The 26392-nt window shown below is 41.6% G+C and overlaps 1 protein-coding gene across 1 annotated transcript; it reads left to right on the top strand.

Annotated features, from left to right (window-relative positions):
- The first annotated feature begins 4553 nt into the window (after positions 1-4553).
- On the top strand, positions 4554-20550 carry LOC307222077 (arylacetamide deacetylase-like 4). The gene is made up of 4 exons (XM_079987148.1): positions 4554-4813; positions 5924-6140; positions 7481-7544; positions 19570-20550. Exons 1-4 carry the CDS (start codon positions 4637-4639, stop codon positions 20342-20344), a joined length of 1233 nt encoding a protein of 410 aa, XP_079843274.1. The 5' UTR covers positions 4554-4636; the 3' UTR covers positions 20345-20550.
- Positions 20551-26392: the final 5842 nt, after the last annotated feature.

The raw sequence follows: 26392 nt of genomic DNA, 5'->3' as shown, positions 1-26392 counted from the left end.
CTTCAGAGGCACAGTTACCCCATTCAGGACCAGGTGTCCACCACACCCACCTGCCCCCTGTCCCCCAGAAACAGTTCTTCTGTCTTGTCAGGATTCAACCTCAATCTGTTAGCCACCATCCATCCTCCAACTGCTTCCAGACACTCACTCAGGACCTTCACCCCATTTACTGGTTCCGATTTAAAAGAGAGGTAGAGCTGGGTATCATACGTAGGTTAATTTCTAGGTTGTCTCATCCTGAAAAGGATATTTGGGAGTTGGAGAAGTACCAAAAATGGGCAACCAAAATGACCAAGGGGGTGGAAGAACTTCACTACAAGGAAAGTGGACAATGTTTGAGGGATTTTAGTTTAGAGAAAGATATAGAAGGGGTATGCCTGATGTATATAAACTGATATGTGGTGTGGAGAAAATGGATGGGGAACAGTTTTCCTCCCATAATACTAGAACTTTGGGAACATCCAATGGAGATGAATATTGGAAGATTCAGGTCAGATGGAACAAGTTACTGCTTTTTAAACTACTTTTTGTTATCCTTGAAGAGAAAGTGGTAATATGTGGGCTAGACAATGTTACTGTTACGTGGATTTGTAGCTGTTTGACTCGCAGAACCCAAAGAGTGCTTTCCAATAGTTCCTCATCATACTGGAAAAAAGTGAAAAGCTGGGTGTCACAGGGTTCAATCCTGGGCCCATTGTTCTTCAGCGTCTTTGTTAATGACTTAGATGAAGGAATAGATGACACAATTTGCAGATGACATGAAACAGGGAGGGAATAGCTGATATGTAAAAACATTTCACTAAAAGTAGAAATAATCAGAATATTTAAAATTGAAATGCTGTACCACAAACAAGGCTCTGCTCATCTCTCTTGCTCAGTCATATACCACTTGTGCCTTAGAGTGTTCATTTGATACCTTTTGGAGAGTGAAGACCTGGCAAAGGTTGACAGGGGAGCATCTCAATCAGGTATGCTTACTGAATGCACACAAAACCTACATTGGGGAAAAAGGAAGAATTTGAGAAGGAAGACTAAAAGAAAAAAAGATGCAAAAAGGTGTGTGTGTCGTTAACATATATAAGAGAGTGCTGGAAGGGAAATAGTTAAATAGGTTGCACAGACAGGACCCAGGGGGTGGAGTCAGTGGGTCTATAAAACTAGTTCTGGGAGGAGTTCATTGGGAGTTGTTGGTGGGCAGTTGGTTGGTTTTAGTGGGTTGGCTGGTTGGAAAAGGCAGTTGGAGAAGCAGTTGTGAATAGAGAGACAGTTAGGTCAGTGGGTTCTTGAGTGTGGGGAGGTAGAAGAGATAGAGAGAGGAAAATAAGACTAAAAAAGTAAAGAGCAACAATGTTTGGAATGCTGTAAAACTTTTGTTTGTGTCTGAAATAAAATACACTCTTCTTTATTAATTGAAAAGCTGACTGAGACTGAAGTGATTTTACCAGGGAGGACCTGGTTGGTGGCAGCGTATTAGTGGTGTACGGGTCAATAGTCTGTGAGACGACTGGGGCCTCCGTACGAACGCCACAGTGTGTTCTTTGTAATTTTGCATAATATACTTGTTAACTGCCTGAAAGGTACTCCCTGGTGTTTATTTTATATTTAAGTTCCTAGTTTCCAAATGACTGGAGCTGTTCCACCATCCACTATTCCATGACTTAGCCCAAAACTTCCAAATAAAAACTTTGCAAGCCAAAGGCCAAAAGTATATCGCCTAACAGACTTCTTCACAAATACCAAACCCACACTGATACAAGACAAACTAGAGGACATCCGGGTATTCTAGCTAACACTCTATCAATGACATGCCTTCTTAAATAATCCAACAGTAAAAATGAAGCAGCTGTTAGGCCTTTGATCACCTTCGAAAACCTTCTCCTGAGAGCAGAGGGACATGGCAAGGGAATGGTATCCACAAGATACAAAATACTGCTCCGGAACCCCACCGACCCCCTCTATGCAATCATAAAACAATGGGAACATGACATAGGCTATGAAACAAACTCTACCCAATGGACTAAACAATGGTCTAAAAGGTAAAGGTAAAGGTACCCCTGCCCGTACGGGCCAGTCTTGACAGACTCTGGGGTTGTGCGCCCATCTCACTTAAGAGGCCAGGGGCCAGCGCTGTCCGGAGACACTTCCGGGTCACGTGGCCAGCGTGACAAAGCTGCATCTGGCGAGCCAGAGCCACACACGGAAACGCCATTTACCTTCCCGCTGGTAAGCGGTCCCTATTTATCTACTTGCACCCGGAGGTGCTTTCGAACTGCTAGGTTGGCAGGCGCTGGGACCGAGCAGCGGGAGCGCACCCCGCCGCAGGGATTCGAACCGCGACCTTTCAATCGGCAAGTCCTAGGCGCTGAGGCTTTAACCCACAGCGCCACCTGTGTCCCTTAAACAATGGTCTAAACCTCCCCTTAAATCCATTTCATCCAAAAGAAGGGGACTCATCTTGAAACTTATCTATAGATGATACTTAACACCAAATAAGTTGGCACTGATAGGCCCAGGAGGTTGCACATCTACAGGCACATACCTTCACATGTGGTGGGATTGCCCCAAAATTCAACACTTTTGAACATCAGCCCTACAATAAATATGCAAAATAACTAAACAAGTATTAGAAGTCATCCCAGAACTAGTCCTATTGAACATTTCCCAAGACTATTATGCCCACTCAACCTACAAAGAACTTATAACCCACCTACACTCAGCTTCCAGAAGCATCTTAGCTAGACACCAGAAGAGACCTGTCAGGAGTGAACATGGACCACTGGTAGCAAACTGTATGGAAAACACCCTTACTATAAAAACTAACCCACAAACTGAAACTAACACAGGGACAAATAAAAGAGGACGCCTGCACCCCGGTGTGGCTCCCTTTTATTACATACACAGCCCAACAAGATAACAAGAAACCACCAAGAGCATCTGAATTGATATGGCTAACAACCCTCCCTGTACACGCATAAACAAAACTTATGGCAGTCAACTGAAGGCAACCTACCATGTCCTAGGCCCCTCAACTGTAGTGATCAGGCGGGATTGCTATGAGGAATTATAACAAATATAGAGTAAGGCATCTGTGTCAGCAATGAAAGCATTGCGTTGACTGGGTTTAAACTATTTTGATATGATTCTTGATCAATCCACACCTCTGCATTCCTGTTCCATTTCTCTTTCTTGACCAGTCACGTACACTGCCAGTTGCTTAGCCAGGCATGCATCCTGGGCCATCAAAGATAGTGGGCAAGCTTCTTTTGATGTTAATCTCAGGATATGTTAATCTCAGGATGTTGATCTTAGGACCTGGAAATAGTTTCACAGGAAGGTGCTAAAGATGCCTATCTCCTTGCCATCCTTCCATCCTCTCTTGTTTACTCCTGTTTGTGATCTCCGGTGTTTCTCTAGTCCTCTTTTATTTACTCTCAGATTATGTATGCATGCTGAGTAGTCTTTGTAGTTAAAAGAATTTCTTTTGATCTAACTTTGTCCCCACGTGGGGTGTGTTGAAATGCTCAGAAGAAATCTGATTGGTTCTTACGAACACTGTGTAAAAAGTTCTTTTGTGAATAAAACGACCTGGGCTGAGGGGTGGATGGAGACAGAGATTATTATACACACCCTTCCCAGAGTCTTGCTGGTTCAAGCCTCTGTGTGTATTCTTATTAATCAGAGTTCAATCCTTCTTTTACTTTGTGAATGCCTCACCCAACCTCTCTCAATGTCAATGAAAACTAATAAAAGAAATGAAATGTATTTGGTTTTGTTGTAAATGTATACAGTATTTGAAAAATCAAATAAAAACGATAAAAAGGAAAACTAATATATGAAACGATGAAATGACACGGATACAAAAACATTACACATACAGTATGTAGAAGAATGAAGGTTTACTACTCCCTCTTCCCCTCCTCTTCCCCCACACTTCTCTTCTCCCCCAACCTTATACTGTATACAAGATTAAGGCTCACATTGAATATAAGCGATCTGTAAAAAGGACATTATGATCAGAAAACGGAGGTGATGTATGTGCTTTTGTAACCCAAGAAAATCTTTACTGAAAACATTTTAATGAAAACTTCATCTCAACATGGACTTGCATTTAGCTATGAGGCCCGTACCTTAGAAGAAGAGCCTATGCTTTGAATATGCAAGGGCTTACGTTTCATCCCTGAGATCTCTGGATAGGAATGAGACTCGTGTCAGAAGCCTTGGAAATCTTGGGCCAGGCAGTGCACACAAGTCCTCTGCCACCTCGGACAAGGACTCCCACCATTCCTGACTACAAGCTTAAGCTGGCTGGGGATGTTGTGAACTTCAGGCAACGAACACCCAGTATGTAAAGCCGAAGAGCTCTGGGACAGATACTATGGAACTGGATTGATCAGTGGCCGGACGTGACATTCCTGAGTAGAACATCACACATGGCACCATTGCCAAGAGCCATGAAATTGCTGTTGATCTTCCGATGGATGAAATATCTGCATGGGAGTATGTGTGCTAATTGGGAATTACTTAATTAACCGGTCTACAGCCTATTTAGTAGCATAGACACCTCTGGTGGAGCCACACAGTAGAAATTCTTCCAGTGTTGACTCAATGTTTCCCTTGCACTCTTTGGAACAGTGAAATGGAGCTTCTTCTGGGCCTCCTGCTTGGGGTGACTGGAGTTATAGGGATTCTTTCCCTGTTGCTTCTCTCCTTTGCAATTTATTATGATCTTTCCAGGAGTAAAATCCCATCTGGATTTGACAGTCCATTAAAGCTTCGGGTCATTCACTGGACTGTCATTATGATGGTCATTATGGTAAGTTGGGGACCTGTTGAGGCATTATGTGATGCAGCAGGTTATTCTTATGATCTTATGTGAAAGGTGATTAAGAAATGATGCTGCTGCTGCTGCTGATGATGATGTCAAGAAGAAGAAGCATCTTTATTTTTTTCTTTATGATTTTCAGTCATTTTAACATTTCAAAACTTGCCATTATGGTGAGTTGGGGGCTGGATGAGAAACAGGTGAAGCAAGTGAAGCAACAGGTTCTTATGTTCTTATGTTATTAAGGTGATTAAGAAATGTAATTATTCTTATTCTTATTAGCAATCTTTAATACATCTTTAGGTGTCAGGCAAAAACATTTCTAAGTCCTTTTAAATGTGTTTGAGGGAGGGGTGTTTTTGTTTTCTATATATTTTATATATACCACTTCTATATCTTTTAAAGGTGTTATTGGTTTGCTTTGCACTTCTTTTCATTATGTATTTTGTGTTTTTATCTAGTATTTTTATTCTGCAAACCACCCTTTGATCTTTGTATGAAGGCCGGTATACAAATTTATTTAATAATAACAGTTTATATATTTCAGTAATTCATATACATACTGCACAATAGAGCATGAAATGAGGAAAATCAATGAGTTTACTTGATGATGATGATGGATGAAGATATTATCAAATTTAACAAGGGCTTTATTTTTAACCTGTAGAGGGGCACACATAGAGACAAATATATTATTCACACTAATAATATGGTTTGTTTACATCATGGTTTCTTCAGGAAAACACATATGGTCTCATAGGCAAGCAAGCAGATTGTGGATTGTTTCTCCAAAGCTTCTTTTGACTCTGCACCTTGGCTGGTGTTTGGGTTGGGGTGGCCAAACAAACCATGATTTATGAAAGCTTTTGGGTTTCGACATCAAGCCAAACCATTGGATCGCTTATTGTGACCCAGGGCTGCCTCTAATGATAGTCCCATTCTAAGCATTGAATGAAAGGATTGAAATTAATGGACATGGCTAACATGCACTCATTCATTTCCATGGGTCTACTTTAAATAGGACTTATTTGGATACCACCCCCTGTGAATAGGATGCAAATGTGGGCACTATTTTCATGAAACTTTTCCTTTGCCTAACAGGGGAAGTGTCTTGAACTGCTGGGTGTCTGCAGACAGGTTGCCGTTGTCCGCTTCCTCATGAATTTCTGGAATCCAAGAGTGGATCCCAGCCTCTCCGCCAAAGATCTGCATTTTGACGGGGTTCCTGTGAGGGTTTATCAGCCCAAAGCACCATCTGCTGGCCCAAGAAAAGGATTTATGTTCTTTCATGGAGGAGCTGGGATGATTGGAAGCATTGGTAAGAGATTAAGGCTGTCAGCCTGTGAACACGTATCTAGAGGCAAGCCCCATTGAACTCAAGTAAGCCCATGTAGAATCATGGAAAAGGAGAGTTGGGAGGGATCCCAAGGGGTCATGTAGACCAATACCCTACAATGAAGGAATCACAGCTGAAGAAGCCCTGCCACCTTCCAAGGGAGTCCGTTCCCTGTTGAAAAACTCGTACCATCAGAAAGGTGTTCCTAATGTTTAGCTGGAATTTCCTTTCTGGGTAGAAGTGCTTAAGATATCAATGTAAGAGAGGTTTACTGGGCTGAGATACAAGAATGTTGGTGGTAGTTCCTGAAGGGACAAGGGGCACACGTGTGCTTTGGATTATTTTTATTTATATGCATATATGCTGACTTAGATCAACAGGAAGAAACAAACAAATGGAGGCTCTTGTTATCATGGCTTCCCAGACTCCACATCTCTATTAAGGATATTTCGTAAGGTCTTGAATTTAAGCCGCACTTTAAGTTTTCACAGTCGGAATCTGGAAAGAAAGTGTGGCTTATATTTGGGGCAATACAGCATATAATAATTGCTGCTCCTGATCGCTCTGTTTATTAACCCAGCCGCCCTCCCTCCCCTGGCCACCCCCTCATTTACACCTGACCCAATCCCTCACCTCACCCCACAGCCACTACACCCACATTTGCTAAATAGGTCAACAAATCAACAAACTGCACTTGTACCAGCTTTCATTTGCAAGACAAAATGCAATTTCACAAGTTAGCAATTAATACTGACACTCTTGGCTACAGAACACAGTGACATTGCGTTGCAACAGCTTATAAAGTAGCAACCTAGTAATCCCATTGCACCAGAAGTGGTTTTAGTCATGCTGGTAATATGACCCGTAAAACTGTCCGTGGACAAACGCCATCTTCCTCAGCCTGAAGTGAGATGAGCGCCACACCCCATAGTCACCTTTATCTGGACTTAACCATCCAGGGGTCCTTTACCTTTTTACCTATAAAATAGTAACATCAGGAGGAAGGAAGGCGAGAATCAAGTGGGGACTCAGGAGAGCTTGCCATTATTAGACATTGATATTGTGGTGGTGGTGGGAGAATACTGTTCCCCTCACAGAGCTTGCTTTCTGAAATGCAAGAGCCATGATCCCAGACCTTTGACCATGCTGACTGGAGAAATGTTTTTTGAGGTGGGCATTTGGGAGGTTTATGTCTGTAAAAATTGCATGTACAAATACATTATATATCGGAAGACTGCTGTTTAAAAATGTGCTTTTAAAGGCAAGACTGGAGGCAGCAGATAATTACCTCCCTATTTAAAATTTCCCTCTCATCTTGCTAGGGTGCTACCAAGATGTCTGCAGCAAAATCGCCAAGGAGACTGATTCAGTGGTTGTGTCTGTTGGGTAAGTAAATGCAACCACGTATCCTTTCAAATGAAAAATGTGTGTGTGTGTGCTTTGCACCCAGCATGTTGCTGTATTTTGATGGCATCCCTTGCCATATTCTTTGCAGGAGAGAAAGGCTCTCCGTGAAAGCTGTCAACATTCCAATATTATTTTTTATTAGTTTTCAGTTACAATATAATACTTTATTATAACAATGCCAAATTATAATGCATATGTAATACCAATCATTCAGATGCCAAATTATACAATTTAGGTACCCTCCTGTGTGCTAGAATTAATGACTTCCATTTGTATTGACACATTAAATTATTTATAAACTACAGGTGAAGCATTCAAACACTCTACTGGTTCTTCCTGTGTGTTGCAATTATTCTGTCTGCAATGTTTCTTCCTGTCCTTGCAAAATATTATGCCTATATTTTGCCAGTTGTTGCTGTTCTCCATCATGCCTTGGGCAGAGCTAGTGTCCCATTGTTGTTTCAGAAGTTCTCCATTGCTCCATCCTGTGCTTCATTGTTTTGCAACTTTAGCAGCAGCTGCACACATCACACTGTCCCAATAAATATTCTGTTTTTGCCATTTTTCTCTCATCCTTGGAAGGAGAGTAAGCTGTTGAACTTCAAATAACTCAGTAATGAACCTTATCAACTCCTTGGCAAGCTCACAGATTCCTCTCATCCCTCCGTTCAGCCGAAGTTAAGCGATTACACTTCCAATTTAATTAAATTCCAAGTCCTTTTAGCATTATTCAGTTCAGTCTGAGGATAATAAAGGATAGGGAAGAGTCAGCTCTAAGTTTCCATCACAAACCTTTTGCAAAATAGAGCTTCCCTCCCTTTTTTCCTTTTTGGTTTTTTTTACACACACAGTTCCATTTGATGTTATATTCCATAGCTGCTATCCAGTTTTCACCGTCTTCATCTGTACATCCATAATTTGAACTAGCATTTCAAAGGAGAACTGCCAAATCATAAAAGTATAGAATAAAACTTTATATAAAGAAGCCGTAGGCTCCCCTCCTCTCGCCGTCTTTTACACCAAATGAAGTCTTCTTTCAAGTTCAAACCTTAATGAACTTGCAGCTGCTTCAATTCTGCAGTGTATAATGTCATCTCTTCTAGCACGTGTTTGTACATTAGTCGAAATTAAACTCTAATTAACAGAAGAGCCTCTGCTTCTTAATGGCGGCATAGGAGGGTTATTGGGAGGCGAACTGCTTTTGCACTCAGCGCCTCCCTGCCTCTCGCTTTCCATGCTGGAGTGAGAGCCAGATACCGAGACAAACTGCAAGTGAAGCCCATTCCCCCCTATCCCGGGGGGGGGGGGTGGAATTTGCAAGGATAATTACTCTCAGTCATCCTTGTTTGCTTCTTCACCAACAATCTCCTGCTGTTGTGGGAGCTGCCTCCATTGAGGCAGACCGGAAATGGAACCCAGAAGCAATCAACATTCTGTTCTGTGATCTCATGCACCTAAGACATGAAAATGCTCAGTTCTGTGGGGAGACTATGAGCTGGGCATAAGGACTCGCACAGCACCCCTAACCAGGGCCTCCAGATCAGCCTCAACTTGGAGACCACCCAACCCAGATCCAGCTTACAATAAATTCAGAGATGGGGCTAATAATGTTCAGTTAGGGCTTTTATAGAGTTGCCATATTTCAAACAGGGAAAATCCAGACAGAAAAGTTGTTGAGCTATTTTTATGGGAAAATGGCAGAAACGGCACTGCTGACATGGACTGCCATATGTTCGGATTTCCCCCGACATTGTTTCTGATTTGGGCCCTGACATTGCTGTATTCTGGATGTGCCTGGGAAAATCTGGACACATGGCAACTAAATCTCTCATTAAATTTAGAGTCAGGAAGGAACAGGTAAATGAGAGGTCATGCCCCTGCATCTAAACAGAAGCGGGAGGGAAAGTTGCAAGTGGCAAATGGTATTGCACCAGCTGGATCCAATCCTGAAGGGTTCTGCTTCCCTGGCTCTTTTCTGCTTCCCTGGAAAAGTCAGTTTTTTAGGGGCACGATCCAGCTGACTTTCACATGCATTGTATCTGCTATAACTGATCCAGCAGGCTCTTCTTGGAATCCTATGTGCTCATGGATGTATTTGGAAAAGATCCTGGAAGCTTAAAACTCTGCTTCTGTTTTATTCACCAGCTACTCTATGCCTCCGGAGCATTGCTTTATCTGTGCTCTCTTGTGTTTTGATTTTTAAAATTATTGTTAGTAGTATTTTATGACCTTTTACTGTGTCAATCAGCATTTGGTGGTTGGAAGGGCAGGATTCACACACCTGTGTGAAGCAGGGGGTGGACCCTTCAGAACCAGGGTTCAAATGTCTCTCTCTCACACACCCAGCTGTGCCTCTTGCCCTCAGGTCTCACAAATGCCACTCTTCCCCCCCGCCAGGCAAAATCCTTCCTTTCTAGGATGTTAGCATCCGAGATTCATATATATGTAAAGGGTTAATTGCAAGAGCTGTAGAATTCTCTGATGTCATACACCCTATGGCAGTTATGGCAGTTATGGCCCTTGGTACGGCAGCTATTAACAGTCTTTTGCGTGAGAGCAGCTGAACTGTTGTTCTGCTGTCTGCCTCAGGGTTAGTTAATCTGTAACAGTTTTATCTATGTGACATACTTTTTAGGTGTGCATCATTTCGGGACACAGTAATTCAGTTAACCAGAGGTTAAACTAACCCCATTCCAGCTCCAGGAGAAGCTCTAAAATGAATTAGCAATTTAAGAAGCATTCACCTGCATTGTATATTTTAGCTGCAACTGCAAGTGCACTAAGTACATACCCTCCAACATTTCTCTGATGAAAATAGGGACATCCCATTCCATAATGATGATTCTATTTTTTATACCCCACACATCTTACTGGGTTACCCCAGCCACTCTGGGCAGCTTCCAACATATACAAAATATAATAAAACCTTTCCTATACAGGATTGCCTTCAGATAGCTCAGGAGTTGGGTAACTCCAAACCCTCCAACATTTATCCAATGAAAGTATGGATGTCCTACGGGAAAGCAGCACATTACGAGATCAAATCAGAAACCAGGACAGCCGCTCTATTTTTTTTTTAAAAAAAAATTAAAATTAATTTTCCAAATTATTACAAATCAGACAAAATTCCTTAAATTTAATACAGTTTCTTAAAATCAGGTTTCTCGCTCCTGTTGCAAACATGTGTCGATCATTCCTCCCCGCAGCTGCATCTTCTCTTGTTTAATGTTCAGTTGTCATCCTTCACTAGACGTTAGTCCATCCTTGCAGCTGACTGGTTTTTCCTCCTTACAAACAGTGCCTCTGTTACATCTTATCAATATATAATCCATTTCATGTATGTAGTCCTTCTTTTACATTGTTGTTTCAGACCTGGTGAGCTAAGAGAATTAATTACTATCTTCCTTTGTTCTGTTCTTTGCCAGCTTATCTGGGTGGTTCGAGGTCACATTCCATTCCTTTCACTGTTCACCAACTAGCATACTGGCTGCAGCCTAAATAACTCACAGAGTACATAAACAATCTCTGCCATTAACATTCCACTCTGGAGTTCTTCCTTGGCAAACAGTTAAAGACAAAGTATTTTCTCAAGTTCAGTCTCTTGTCAGATCTATTCAGCAGCCATTCATTCTCCCTGCTCCACACCGCTCCCTCACACTCCCGGTCCAATCCAAATATAATTTTTTTAAAAAAATAATATTTATTAAAATTTTAAAGGTTACAGAAAGAAAAAGTAAAAATACCACATTAAACAAAAACAAAACAACACATCACAATATGAAAAAACAGAGAAATAAAATCCATTAAAAAAAAACAAACGCCAAAAAAAATACATCAAATCTCCTTATTACTAATCTTTCATTAGCTTATTTCCTTGACCTCCTCACACCTCCCTTTTTTTGTATTCTAGGTCAATTATCCATTTCAGCAAATCCTTTCCCTCTTTTAAAATTTTAGTCCTGTAAATTATCTTAATATAATGTAACTTTACTTTTCCTCCTTTCACCAATTAACAGTCAGTTATTCCCAAATCCTTTATATCATTCCTGCTAAAATCATATAATATTATTCCAACATCCTTCTAACAGTTATTAATTTTACAATGTTTCTGTAAATAGTCTTTAAATTTCTTCCAATCTTCCTCCACCGACTCTTCTCCCTGGTCTCAGATTCTGCCAGTCATTTCCGCCAGTTCCATGTAGTCCATCACCTTCATCTGCCATTCTTCCCAGTTGGGTAAATCTTGTGTCTTCCAATACTTTGCAATAAGTATTCTTGCTGCTGTTGTAGCATACATAAAGAAAGTTCTGTCCTTCTTTGGCACCAATTGGCCGACCATGCCCAGGAGAAAGGCCTCTTGTTTCTTCAGAAAGGTATATTTAAATACCTTTTTCATTTCATTATAGATCATCTCCCAGAAAGTCTTAATCCTTGGGCATGTCCACCAAAGGTGAAAGAATGTGCCTTCAGTCTCTTTACATTTCCAACATTTATTATCGGGCAAATGGTAAATTTTTGCAAGCTTGACTGGTGTCATGTACCACCTGTAAATCATTTTCATTATATTCTCTCTTAAGGCATTACATGCCGTAAATTTCATACCTGTGGTCCATAACTGTTCCCAGTCAGCCGTCATAATATTATGTCCAACATCTTGTGCCCATTTAATCATGGCTGATTTTACCATTTCATCCTGAGTGTTCCATTTCAACAGCAAGTAATACATTCTTGACAAATTCTTACTCTTGGGATCTAACAGCTCTATTTCCAATTTTGATTTTTCCACCTGGAAGCCAATTTTTTGTCCAAATTATATGCCTCCATTATCTGGTAATAATGAAGCCAATCTCGCACTCTATTTTTTAATTTTTCAAAACTCTGCAATTTTAGTCTGTCTCCCTCTTGTTCCAAAATTTCCTAATATTTTGGCCATTTGGCCTCCATATTGAGCTTTTTCTGAGCCTTCGCTTCCATTGGTGAGAGCCACCTTGGGGTTTTATTTTCAAGCAAGTCCTTATATCTTATCCAAACATTAAACAGTGCTTTTCTGACAATATGGTTTTTAAACGCTTTATGTGCGTTGACCTTATCATACCACAAATATGTATGCCACCCAAAAACATTGTTAAAACCTTCTAAATCCAACACATCAGTGTTCTCAAGAAGCATCCATTCTCTCAGCCAGCAAAATGCGGCTGATTCATAATACAGTGGTGCCCCGCAAGACGAATGCCTCGCAAGACGGAAAACTCGCTAGACGAAAGAGTTTTCCGTTTTGGAGGTGCTTCACAAAACAAATTTCCTATGGGCTTGCTTCGCAAGACGAAAATGTCTTGTGAGTTCCTGTGGGGTTTTTTCCCTTCCTCCCCCTTTTTCTAAGCCGCTAAGCCGCTTATCTGCTTATCCGCTAAGCTGCTAAAAGCCGCTAAAAGCCGCTAAAAGCCGCTAAACCGCTAATAGTGCTAATCCGCTAAGCCGTCAATGGGCTTGCTTCGCAAGACGAAAAAACCGCTAGACGAAGAGACTCACGGAACGGATTCTTTTCGTCTTGCGAGTCACCACTGTAAAGTTTTAAGTCCGGCAGGGCAAATCCACCTCTTTTTTTAGCATCAGTTAATATCTTAAATTTTATTCGAGGCTTCTTGCCCTGCCAGACAAATCTAGAAATATCTCTCTGCCACTTCTTGAAACACTCCATTTTATCCAAAATTTGCAATGTTTGAAACAAAAACAACATCCTTGGCAATACATTCATCTTTATCGCAGCAATTCGGTCTAGCAATGATAGCTTCAGGTTTGACCATATTTCTAAATCCTTTTTCACTTCCATCCAACATTTTTCATAGTTATCCTTAAATAAGTTCACATTCTTAGCAGTCATGTTAACCCCTAGGTATTTCACTTTCTTAACCAATGTTAATCCTGTCTCCTTCTGAAACCTCTGTCTCTCAGTCACTGTTAGGTTTTTCTCTAAAACCTTAGTTTTCATCTTATTCAACTTAAAGCCCGCTACCTGGCCATATTCTTGAATTAGTTCCAGTACTCTTTTAGTATTAGATTCTGGCTCCTGTAATGTCAATACCAAATCATCAGCAAATGCTTTCAGTTTGTACTGTTTGGCTCCAACTTGTATACCTTTAACTGTTTGGTTCCTTCTAATCATATTTAAAAGCACCTCCAGGACCGATATAAAAAGCAATGGAGAGATTGGGCAACCTTGTCGTGTTCCTTTCTCTATCTTAAATTCTTCCGTCACTACATTGTTCACAATTAATTTAGCCTTTTGTTCTGAATAAATTGCACCTGTACCATTTTTGAACCCTTGACCAACCCCCATCCCCTGTAAATTTTTCTTCATAAAACTCCAAGAAATATTGTCAAAGGCTTTCTCCGCATCCACAAATATCAAAACTGCTTTAGTATTGATATTCACTTGTAACTTTTCTAAAATGTTAATTATGTTCTTCGTGTTGTCAGACAAATGTCTGCCCGGGAGAAAGCCCGCTTGATCTTTATGAATTTCTTCTACTAGTACCTTTTTTAATCTTTTGGCCATAATATCTGCAAAAAATTTATAATCCACATTAAGCAAAGATATGGGGTGGTAGTTCTTAAGCTGTCTTCTCAGACTCTGTTTTCGGTATAAGTGTAATATAAGCTTCCTTCCACGACTCTGGTGCCCTTTTCCCTTCCAATATTTCATTACAAACTTCCTTTAATGGCTGTATTATCAATTCTTTCAGTGATCTATAGTATCTTCAAGTCAAACCGTCGGGTCGTGGAGATTTACCCAGTTGCATATTCTGGATGGCCCCTTCTATCTCTTGCTCCGTTATTTTGTAATTCAACATTAGCTTATTTTCTTGAGAGATTTTTTGTAATCCATTTATTTTCAAGAAATGATCAATGACCATTTGTTTCTGGGTTTCCTGTGTATATAGTTGTTTAAAATACCTCTGAAAACATTTTCTAATCTCCACTGGATTCTGTATATTTTTTCCTTCTACTTCCAAATTTGTAATAGTGTTAAGTTTCTGTCTTTTTTTTCATTTGCCAAGCCAGCAGTTTTCCACATTTATTTGCTGATTCAAATGTCTTTTGTCTCATCTGTTTAATTTTCCATTCTATTTCCTGGTTCATCATTTTTGTATATTGTACTTGATGCAACTTTATCTCTTTCAGAATCTCCTGCGACTTTGGTTTTGCTCTCAATTTCTTCTCTCCTTCCTTTATTTTCTCCAAGATCTTATCTTTTTTCTCATTTTGAACTCTCTTTTGAATCGTATTCTGTTGTATCAAAAATCCTCTCATAACCACTTTGCTTGCGTCCCAAATTACTCTTTTTTCTACAGTAGTGTTCATATTTATCTCAAAATAGTCTCTCAGATTTTTTTGGGCCTTCTTAGTCACTTCTTCATTCCTAAACAATGTGTCATTCATCCTCCATCTGAAGGAACCAATTGGTGTTAGTTTCAATTCCACTTTTACAGCATTATGGTCGGAGCAGGTATTAGGGCATATTTCCGCCTTTCTAGTCTTTGGAGCCAGCCCTCTAGTTACCCAAATTTGATCAATTCTTGTCCATGTCATTTTTGCCTCAGAGAAGAAGGTTCCCTCTCTTCCCAGAGAGTTTTTAATTCTCCAAATGTCAACTAAATCCATATTGTCAGTCATGTCAAAGAAAGTCTTTGGTAATCTACCATCCTTAGTGACTACCTGTCTCTGTGCCTTGTCCATGTTTGTAGACACCACTCCATTCATATCCCCCATCAAAATCATATTATAGTCCATATAGTCCATCAGAGTCTCATGTAACTTCTTAAAAAATTCCGATTTTCCCTCATTTGGTGCATAAATGCCTAATATCAAAAATTTCTCTCCTTGTGATTGGATTTCAATTGCTGCATATCTTCCTTGGTCATCTTTAAAAAGAAATTTCGGTGATAGGCTCTCCTTTGCGTAAAGTACTACTCCTCTTTTTTAAACTTTGTCTGATGAAATGAATTCATGTCCCAATCTTTTATTTATCAATATTTTCCTATGTAGCCTTATCACATGTTTCTTGTAAACAAATTAAGTCCAATTGTTCTTTTTTTTAATACATGAAAGACTCTTCGTCTTTTTTCAGGGGAGTTCATCCCATTAACATTCCAACTTAATATTTGCAGTGCCATGATCTAGTTACTTTAAGTCTCCTCCAACTGCGCCCAGTGCTTGCTCTTGTTCTGTCAGTGGTGTTGATATCCCTTTCACTGGGTAGTCCAGTCCAAAAGATAGCTTTGCTATGTCCAGTATAGGTGATCTTCTGTCCAGTACTCTTTGCTCTAGTCCTCTATCTGGTGATCGTCTGTCCGATACTCCTGGTTCTTTTCCAAGTCCCTTCTGTAAATCCTCTCCGTGGTTGCTCAGAAATTCTTCTTTGTCCTCAACTGATCTTATTTTTATTTTCCTTCCTTTAAAGCTAAAGGATAGGCCTTGGGGAAATTCCCAGCTAAAGATGATTCTGTTCCTTCTCAGCAAAGCAACCAAATCTCCATAACTGGACCTAAGGTCCAAAAGGTATTTTGGAATATCTTTGAATATTTCCACTCTTGTCTGCAGTATTTCCAAAGTCTTCTGAAAGTGCCAACCCAAAATTTTATCTCTCTCTTCTTTAGATCGGAGGGTAATCAAACAGTCTATTCTTCTTCCCTCCTCTTCCAAGCCTAAAGGCACTCACAATTTTCACTCCTTCTTGTTCCAAATCCAACTTCCAAAACTCTGCAAATTCCTGCGTAAGAAATTCTATCAAACTATCCTTCTCCAATTCAGGTACAGCTCTGATCCTCAAGTTCGTCTGTTTTTCCTTGAGCTCAATCATAGAAAGAATCAGCTTATGGTCCTCAACTTGTCTCTCTATATCTGGGACTCTCTTTGTTTCTAATTGAGTTACCTTGACTTCCATAGCAGCCACTTTTTCCTTAGTTTCCTCTGCAATCTGACGGGTAGAAGCAGATGCCTGTATCAATTTCTGTATAGTTTCTGTTGGTATTCACCTTTTGTCCCAAAATATTTATACTTTCTGTATTTATATCAATTTTGGTATTTGCAGCGTCCACCTTCGCATTTGATGCATCCACTTTTACATTTGTCGCTTCTACCTTCCTGCTAAGATTTTCCAAAGCTTCATTTATCTTACCTAATGCAATCGCTAAAGCTTCTTCTGATGTCATTCCTCTTGGTTTAGGTTATGTTGGTACAGCTGCAGGTGAGGCAGAAGGACCAGATGCTGACGCTCTTCACTGCCAAGACTTCCCAGATCTTGTTGTTTTTCTGGGAGTGACGAGTCTATTTTTTCTTTCCCATCTGACATAACACTCAGAAAATCCAAGGTCAGTCCCACAGTCAAGCAGTTTTATTTTTCTAATGGAAAATTCCCCTGATCCAACTCTTATAACAGTTTCCAAAACTTCCTCTAGGGGGAAACCGTTACAATCTGTACTTATATTGATCCAAAATAACTCCTTTTAAAGCATAACTTAAGCAGGAAATTTAGTTTCAATTTTTAGTTACTTTCTTTCTCCCTTTAAAGTCAGAGGGGGACAGTTAGAAACATTTAAATACAATGTATCTCTCTTTGGCAGCTAACAGTCAGAGTGCACTTCAGATACAGCAGTCTTATTGTCCTATTTGCAGCCCATTCCCAGGTTCTGAGCAATGGAATTTTAGCTTCCTTCCCTCTCTCTCGCAGGTATAAATAGTCCGAAACTCCCCCCCTCTTCTCCTGCTTCCAGGGGGGGATTTACTATTTTTTGAGGTTGAAATTAATCCTTTCCGATTGGCTTTCCAAGACTCTAGCTTGCAGCCTCTTTGCTTTGTTCTATTTACAAAAGCGGAAGGCAGACTTCCTGTTTATGCCTCCCCGCTACAATTCTGAATTGAGTCTTTCTTCTTTTAAAAGTTTCCAATTTGTTCTACTCATGGGTAGTGTCTTTTAGAATCCAATTGTTCACAGGAAAAAGTCAGCGCTCTCCGGCAATGGCTGCGCAGCTTCACTCCATGGAAAAAGCAGTCGATTCACAGCACCGCGCTGCTCACCCCACTTTGCTCCAGAGACCCGAAAACGGGTTTCCCCGTGAGTAGGGGAGGCGCAAAGGGTGCCCGCCGAATCCCACGTTCACAGGCTTCACCCGCCTGTGATTTCTGAAGGGTCTCCGCCTTCGCCGTGACGGCTAGACCCGATTTTCACGGAGTAAATTCCTCCTAGTCAGAGGAATTCCGCCATTACCGATGGCGCTAACCCGGAAGTCCCAAATCCAAATATAATTTTAAATAAAGTCCATTCAACCTCGGTTGAGGGGGGAGGGCATAAAAAAACCCATGTTAAATTCCTGTTAAGCATAAATCAAAAGCCTCCCCCCTCTTTTCCAAGGTGACAGACAGAATAACAGAGCCAAGGCTACGCACGTCTCTTTCATTTTACAGGGGAGGATGAGAAAAAGAAGACAATTTAGAAACCATATGAAAGCACAAAGCACCTTGTCCTCCCGCTTCCTTTCTTGGCTGTTGTGTGGGTTTTCAAGCTTCAGGAAGAAAAACATTCAGATACCTTCAAAGAGCCAAGTTCCATTCTTTTGGCAACTGATTGATTGCAGCCCATTATCATATGTCGGTCCAGGAGTGCCTCTAATCAATATTCCAAATTGCCTCTAATCAATACTCCAAATTGAGGAGGAACCAACCATAAATCATGCCCAAAACGGAGGCTCAGCCATGGCAGGGACACACTCCCGGGTCGCACCCTTTCTGCCTTTCAAGTTGGCAGACATAGGCTAATGTGGCACAGCAGGATGCAGTGAGCTTCCCCTGACCGCACTAGGGACATTGCCAGGTTTTTTGCCTCATAAATATGTGAGGGCAGTGGGGAGCGACCACCATTAACTCGTGTCCCAAGTGGAAACCAGGACAGCTTCTCTAAATCAGGGATGTCCCTGGAAAATAGGAACATTTGGAGGCTCTGGAAGTAAAAGGTATATGTTATTTAATTGTTTAAATAGTGTGTCTTGTGTAGTTTTTATAGAAGGAAAAAGAGAACTAATAAAAGGGTCAAAGCACTCAGGGCTGCCTTCCACATACCCTGCAAATGGGAGTCTAGTTAGTGTCTAACTTCCGCATCATGGACCCTGTCTTGTGCCCTCAACCTTTGATCTTACCTGCCTGGAATTTGTCCCTGACCTGAGGTAATTCCTCTTGAAGAGGATTCTGCATGAGTTCAAAGGTTAACCATCTGCAGATGGGGTGTACACAGGGCTTTTTCAGGGGGAACTCACAGGAACTCAGTTCCAGCACCACTCAGGTGGGTTCTGGCACCTCTCAGGTGGGCACCATTGCCATTCTAAGACAATGAGGGAGGTGTTCATGATTCATGGAGATTTCTGGACCATATTTCTGGACTTCTTTTTCTAGAAAAATAGCCCTGGGTGTACATCCCAGTTGGGCTGCACATCCCACATACAGTGGTACCTCGGGTTACATACGCTTCAGGTTACAGACTCCGCTAACCCAGAAATAGTACATCAGGTTAAGAACTTTACTTCAGGATGAGAACAGAAATCGTGCTCTGGTGGCACAGCAGCAGCAGGAGGCCCCAATAGCTAAAGTGGTGCTTCAGGTTAAGAACAGTTTCAGGTTAAGAACGGACCTCCGGAGCGAATTAAGTACTTAACCCGAGGTGCCACTGTATATAGTAATGCCTGAGCAAGAATTTAGAGGGCTGTCCATGGATACTTGCAGGAATGCTGCTGAAGACCAGTTTCTGGAAGCCACAGGTGGGAAGAGGGCCTTGTGCTTGAGCCCTGCTTGCAGGTGCCTCATAGGAAGCTGCTTGGACCTGGTGAGAACAGAATGCTGTACTAGATGGCCATGAGCCTGATCTAGCAGGCCCTTCTGGTGTTCTTATGTGATCATGAATGTGTTTGGAAAAAATTCTGGAAGCTTACCTCTTTGCTTCTGTTTTATTCTGCAGCTACCGCCTGTCTCCTGAGCACCTTCCTCCCGCTCAGTACAAGGACTGCCTTGCTGCTACCATACACTTAATTCAAAATGCAGCTTCCCATGGGGTGGATCCTTCCAAGATCATTGTTGGTGGGGACAGTGCGGGGGGCAATTATGCTACTGTTGTTGCCCAGAAATTGGTGGAGAGATCAGACCTTCCAAAACTACGGGCTCAAGTGCTGATCTATGGGACTTCCCAGGCTATGGACCTCAACACACCTTCCTATCAGCAGAATGGCTCAATGCCCCCCTTGTTCCGGGAAAATGTTGCTTACTTTGGAATGAAGTATATTGGAAAAGACACTTCTTTGGCAGGCCAGCTCCTGAAGGGCTCTCATGTGCCAGATTCAATGAGGCTGAAATATGGGAAGTGGGCGAGTCCAGACAACATTCCTGAGAGATTTAAGGCAAGAGGCTACAAACAAGTCCCACTTGCTCCTTATGAACCTGAAGTCTATAGGCAATTATCAGAGACATTAGAAGACGATTTTTCTTGCCTTTTTGCTGAGGACTCTGTCATCCAGAAGCTTCCTGAAACCCTGACTGTGAGCTGTGAGTACGATGTATTACGAGATGACACATTGTTGTACAAGAAACGTCTGGAGGACAATGGGGTGAAAGTCAGCTGGTTCCATGTTAAGAACGGGTTTCATGCGGTGCTAAACCTCTTTGATGCAGGTGTCTTCACATTCCCTGCTGCAGTTGAATTGATGGACAGGATTGTAGACTTTGTCAAAAACTTATGAGAGGAAATCTCTTGAATTTGTGGGTCATTCATAAGGAAGGGAGAATCTGCCAACTTTAGCTTCTGACATTTTGTCACTTTTCCAGTCATAAATCAGCTCTCCACAATTCTGTAGTTATATGTGGTTCTTGGGGACAGCGGGGAATTGCTCATGAAAATTCACCAGCACTTTTGTGTGAAATTTTCCTAATAAACACTTTTACTTTGCATCGTGTTTTGACTAATATACACATGATTAGAACCCATTTGCTCTAATATAATACATTTCTATATTGTTTTCATTAATATATATATATATATTTGACATTTCCCCTTCTATTTTCATTTTACTACACACTGGTTGGCTGGAGATCTGCACTCCTAATGCTATTCTAGGCTGAATCAACAGAATTATAGGGTCCAGATCAAGAGAAGTAACAGTTTCACTCCATTTTATCTAAACCAGACCTGACCAGTAGGACTGTGTCCAGTTCTGGGTGCCACAAATTAAGTAGGATATTGATAAGCTGGAATCTGTGCAGAGGATGTAGGTCAGACTGATCAAGGGTCTGGAAACCAAGCCTTATAAGGAATCATTGGTGCAGTTGTATATGTTTAGCTTTGAGAAGAGAACAGTGAGGTGATATAGTAGCCATCTTCAAATATATAAAGGGCTGTCACATGGGAGATGGAGCAAGCTTGTTTTCTGCTACTTCAGAGGGTAGGACTTGAATCAAGGGATTCAAATGATAAGCAAGGAGATTCAGACTACACATTAGGAATAACTTGCTGAGGGTTAGAGCTGATCAGCATTGGAATGGATTAGCTCAGAAGGTAGTGGGACCGCCTTCATTGGAAGTTTTTCATCAGAAGTTTAATGGCAACCTGTTAGGGATTTTTAGGTGTGATTCCTGCATTGCTGGTGGTTGACCTAGATGACGCAATGCGTCCCTTTCAGCACTATAGATGTATGATTCTATAAGCTTTTTATCAATTCATGGGCTGTATTCAATGGTAGTGCTGCTCAGAGGACTCTATGGCATCAAAAATGTAAGAATGTTGGGGCCCAATTAACTTTTAAGGAAAGAATTCCAAAGAACTGGCATGTGAGTGCTCCAAGCACATGCTTAAGTCCCACCATGTTTTACTGCAGGGATACATGGCACCATCAACAGATCTTCATCCAAAGTACTAAGTAACCAGGGTTGGATGGGAGAGGGAAGAATTGTCTTCTCATACCCTGTCCAGAACCAGAACCATCCTATAAAGTACAGTGCATCTCCCTACTTTGTGGAATTTAGGGCTTGACCTAACCATGTGCACCTCCAAGGCGCAGCCAAACACCTTGACTGTCTTTCTTAATTTAGATGCAACAGAGTGATAAAGATGGGTATCACCCACATGTAGATGATACTTCACACCATCTCTCCTGATAACAACTCCCACCAGCTTAATAGAGATGTTCATATAACACGGAGCAGAAATTCCAGTTCTTAAGCCACCAGGCAGTGTCCTCCCATAAGTAGTTTCAAAAAATGGCTTTGGTGGTAGGAGTGGAACCATTGATACACAGTGATCCAACCCACACGTCCTTAATATGCTCCAAAAACATACCATGGTCAACAGCAGGACTTTTTTTTAGCTGCAACTCACTAGAACTCAGGTCTAGCACCTCTCAGGTAGGCCCCATTTCCATTATAAGAGAACAAGGGAGATATTCCTGGTGAATTCCAGCACCTCTTTTTCTAGAAAAACCACACTGGTGAACAGTATCAAAGGTGCTGTGAAATCAATCAGAACAAGGAGGATCACACCCCCTATATCTTTCTTACAACAAATGCCAGGGTCACCAAGGCAGTTCCAGTGCCATGGCTAGGCCTGAAGCCAGACTGGAATGAAGCCAATTAATCTGTTTCTTATGAGGATATGTGGAGCTGCATTACTACAACCTTCTTTGCCCACAGAGTGGATATTCAGCACTGGTAGCGTTGCTGTTGTCATGTGTCCTCTTTTTCCAGGACACGTCCTCTTTTTCAGGGGTAAAATTTGATACAAGTTGCCTTTATTTGCTTTTAATGGCCGTCACAGCATCCTCTGTTTTGCTCTTCAAAACATGGCAACCCTATGCATTCGACCATAACTATTTATCAAATAGTAAAAATCCTCAAATCTTGGTCTGTAGCAAATTGGCAGCCATATGGCCCTTAAAATATTCCCGAGAAGGTTCACCACCCCTGATCTCCGAAGCCATTGCAAAGATGGAAAAAGGGATTGGAGGAAGGAGAAAAAAAGCAAACTCATGCACAATCGATTTGTAAGTGAAAAGAACTATGGGAAGAACTTTTTCCACGATATTTCCTTCTGCAGATGAATCATTTAGTGTCATTAAGAGTCAAGATGGCTTCAGGATTGCTCTCCTGTACTATTTCAGACATGTGATTTATGTACTCATGGGACCATGAGAATCATCTAGTCCAACCCCCTGCAACGCAGGAGTATGCAGCTGTCCCATATGGGGATCAAATTTGCAACCTTAGCATTATCAGCCCCATGTTCTAACCAACTGAGCTATCCAGGATAATGTTCTTATGCCGCTCAGAACATTTCTGAAATAGAGTCATTTCAGACATAAGAGATTTGATTTACCTTTCTAGGTCTTATGGGTGTAACCTGAGCTTTGAAGCAGCCTGCTGAGTAACTTAGAATAACACGTTAAGGTAAGAACATAAAAGCAGCCCTGCTGGATCAGATAAAAGGTTTCTCCCAGGAGCAAGAAGAATTCAGCAGCCCTGCTTGACTGGGTGGAGAAAGCTGTGTGGGTTGCACGTGTATATTGAAACTGTACCCTTTTATTGTCAGAACGGCATTTGTAGCGCCAACCACTATTGACCTTTATCCTATCTCTGGAAGGGTTGCTCATGCAGCCCTTGAATTGGAAAAGTCTGCCCCCTCCTGGCTTATCAAGACCAATTCCCTGTTTCCTGCAGTAGTAAACCCGCAGGTCATAAGTGCAAAGCTTTCTCCCTCTACCACTCCTTAGACACCGGTATTCAGAGGATTTTGCCTTTGATCCTGTTGTTGTTTAGTCGTTTAGTCGTGAGGTGGCCAAAGTATTGGAGCCTCAGCTTCAGGATCTGTCCTTCAAGTGAGCACTCAGGGCTGATCTCCTTAAGAATGGAGAGGTTGGATCTTCTTGCAGTCCATGGGACTCTCAAGAGTCTCCTAAAGCACCATAATTCAAAAGCATCAATTGTTCGGCGATCAGCCTTCTTGATGGTCCAGCTCTCACTTCCATACATCACTACTGGGAAAACCAAGGCTTTAACTATACGGACCTTTGTTGGTAAGGTGATGTCTCTGCTTTTTAAGATGCTGTCTAGGTTTGCCATTGTCTTTCTCCCAAGGAGCAGGCGTCTTTTAATTTCGTGACTGCTGTCACCATCTGCAGTGATCATAGAGCCCAAGAAAGTAAAATTTCTCACTGCCTCCATTTCTTCCCCTTCTATTTGCCAGGAGGTGATGGGACCAGTGGCCATGATCTTCGTTTTTTTGATGTTGAGCTTCAGACCATATTTTGCGCTTTCCTCTTTCACCCTCATTAAAAGGTTCTTTAATTCCTCCTCACTTTCTGCCATCAAGGTTGTGTCATCTGCATATCTGAGGTTGTTGATATTTCTTCCGCCAATCTTAATTCCGTCTTGGGATTCATCCAGCCCAGCCTTTTGCATGATGAATTCTACATATAAGTTAAATAAGCAGGGAGACAATATACAGCCTTGCCGTACTCCTTTCCCAATTTTGAACCAATCAGTTGTTCCATATCCAGTTCTAACTGTAGCTTCTTGTCCCACATAGAGATTTCTCAGGAGACAGATGAGGTGATCAGGCACTCCCATTTCTTTAAGAACTTGCCATAGTTTGCTGTGGTCGACACAGTCAAAGGCTTTTGCATAGTCAATGAAGCAGAAGTAGATGTCTTTCTGGAACTCTCTAGCTTTCTCCATAATCCAGCGTATGTTTGCAATTTGGTCTCTGGTTCCTCTGCCCCTTCGAAATCCCGCTTGCACTTCTGGGAGTTCTCGATCCACATACTGCTTAAGCCTGCCTTGTAGAATTTTAAGCATAACCTTGCTAGCGTGTGAAATGAGTGCAATTGTGCGGTAGTTGGAGCATTCTTTGGCACTGCCCTTCTTTGGGATTGGGATGTAGACTGATCTTCTCCAATCCTCTGGCCACTGCTGAGTTTTCCAAATTTTCTGGCATATTGAGTGTAGCACGTTAACAGCACCATCTTTTAAAATTTTAAATAGTTCAGCTGGAATATCATCACTTCCACTGGCCTTGTTATTAGCAGTGCTTTCTAAGGCCCATTTGACTTCACTCTCCAGGATGTCTGGCTCAAGGTCAGCAACCACACTACCTGGGGTATACAAGACATCCATTTCTTTCTGGTATAGTTCCTCTGTGTATTCTTGCCACCTCTTCTTGATGTCTTCTGCTTCTGTTAGGTCCTTTCCACTTTTGTCTTTTATTATGGTAATCTTTGTACGAAATGTTCCTTTTATATCTCCAATTTTCTTGAACAGATCTCTGTTTTTTCCCATTCTATTTTTTCCCTCTATTTCTTTGCATTGCTCGTTTAAGAAGGCCTTCTTGTCTCTCCTTGCTATTTTTTGGAAATCTGCATTCAATTTCCTGTATCTTTCACTATCTCCCTCGCATTTTGCTTGCCTTCTCTCACCCGCTATTTGTAAGGCCTCGTTGGACAGCCACTTTGCTTTCTTGCATTTCCTTTTCATTGGGATGGTTTTAGTTGCTGCCTCCTGTATAATGTTACGAGCCTCCATCCATAGTTCTTCAGACACTCTGTCCACCAAATCTAAATCCTTAAACCTGTTCCTCACTTCCACTGTGTATTCATAAGGGATTTGACTTAGATTGTATCTTACCGGCCCAGTGGTTTTTCCTACTTTCTTCAGTTTAAGCTTGAATTTTGCTATAAGAAGCTGATGATCTGAGCCACAGTCAGCTCCAGGTCTTGTTTTTGCTGACTGTATAGAGCTTCTCCATCTTTGGCTGCAGAGAATATAATCAATCTGATTTCGATGCTGCCCATCTGGTGATGTCCATGTGTAGAGTCGTCTCTTGTGTTGTTGGAAAAGAGTGTTTGTGATGACCAGCTTGTTCTCTTGACAGAACTCTATTAGCCTTTGCCCTGCTTCGTTTTGAACTCCAAGGCCAAACTTGCCAGTTGTTCCTTTTATCTCTTGACTCCCTACTTTAGCATTCCAATCCCCTATAATGAAAAGTACATCCTTCTTTGGTGTCATTTCTATAAGGTGTTGTAAGTCTTCATAGAATTGCTCAATTTCAGTTTCTTCAGCACCAGTGGTTGGTGCATAAACTTGGATTACTGTGATGTTAAAAGGTCTGCCTTGGATTCGTATCGAGATCATTCTATCATTTTTGAGATTGCATCCCAGTACAGCTTTTGCCACACTTTTGTTGACTATGAGGGCCACTCCATTTCTTTTACAGGATTCTTGCCCACAGTAGTAGATGTGATGGTCATCCGAACTGAATTCTCCCATTCCCGTCCATTTTAGTTCACTGATGCCCAGGATGTCAATATTTATTCTTGCCATCTCATTTTTGACCACCTCCAACTTACCCATGTTCATGGTTCTTACATTCCAGGTTCCTGTGCAATATTTTTTCTTTACAGCATTGGACTTTCCTTTCGCTTCCAGGCATATCCGCAACTGAGCATCCTTTCAGCTTTGGCCCAGCCGCTTCATCAGCTCTGAATCTACTTGTACTTGTCCTCCGCTCTTCCTCAGTAGCATGTTGGATGCCTTCCGACCTGAGGGGCTCATCTTCCAGCATCATAACTTTTATATGCCTGTTGTCTTTGTCCATGGAGTTTTCTTGGCAGGGATACTGGAGTGGCTTGCCGGTTCCTGCTCCAGATGGATCACGTTTGGTCAAAACTCTCCACTATGACCTGTCCATCTTGGGTGGCCCTTCACGGCATAGCTCATAGCTTCTCTGAGTTATTCAAGCCCCTTCG

Source organism: Podarcis cretensis, assembly GCF_951804945.1.
Source record: "Podarcis cretensis genome assembly, chromosome: 8".
In the NCBI taxonomy this organism is placed as follows: Eukaryota; Metazoa; Chordata; class Lepidosauria; order Squamata; family Lacertidae; genus Podarcis; species Podarcis cretensis.
This window is presented reverse-complemented; position numbering and strand designations above follow the sequence as displayed.

What these genes read in the sequence shown, in the direction of transcription:
- LOC307222077 (XM_079987148.1), top strand. Translation starts at nt 4,637, where the DNA reads ATGGAGCTTCTTCTGGGCCTCCTGCTTGGGGTGACTGGAGTTATAGGG. An exon ending in TGGGATGATTGGAAGCATTG is followed by an intron (nt 6,141 to 7,480) that starts GTAAGAGATTAA and finishes TCATCTTGCTAG; the next exon opens with GGTGCTACCAAGATGTCTGC. An exon ending in TCAGTGGTTGTGTCTGTTGG is followed by an intron (nt 7,545 to 19,569) that starts GTAAGTAAATGC and finishes TTTATTCTGCAG; the next exon opens with CTACCGCCTGTCTCCTGAGC.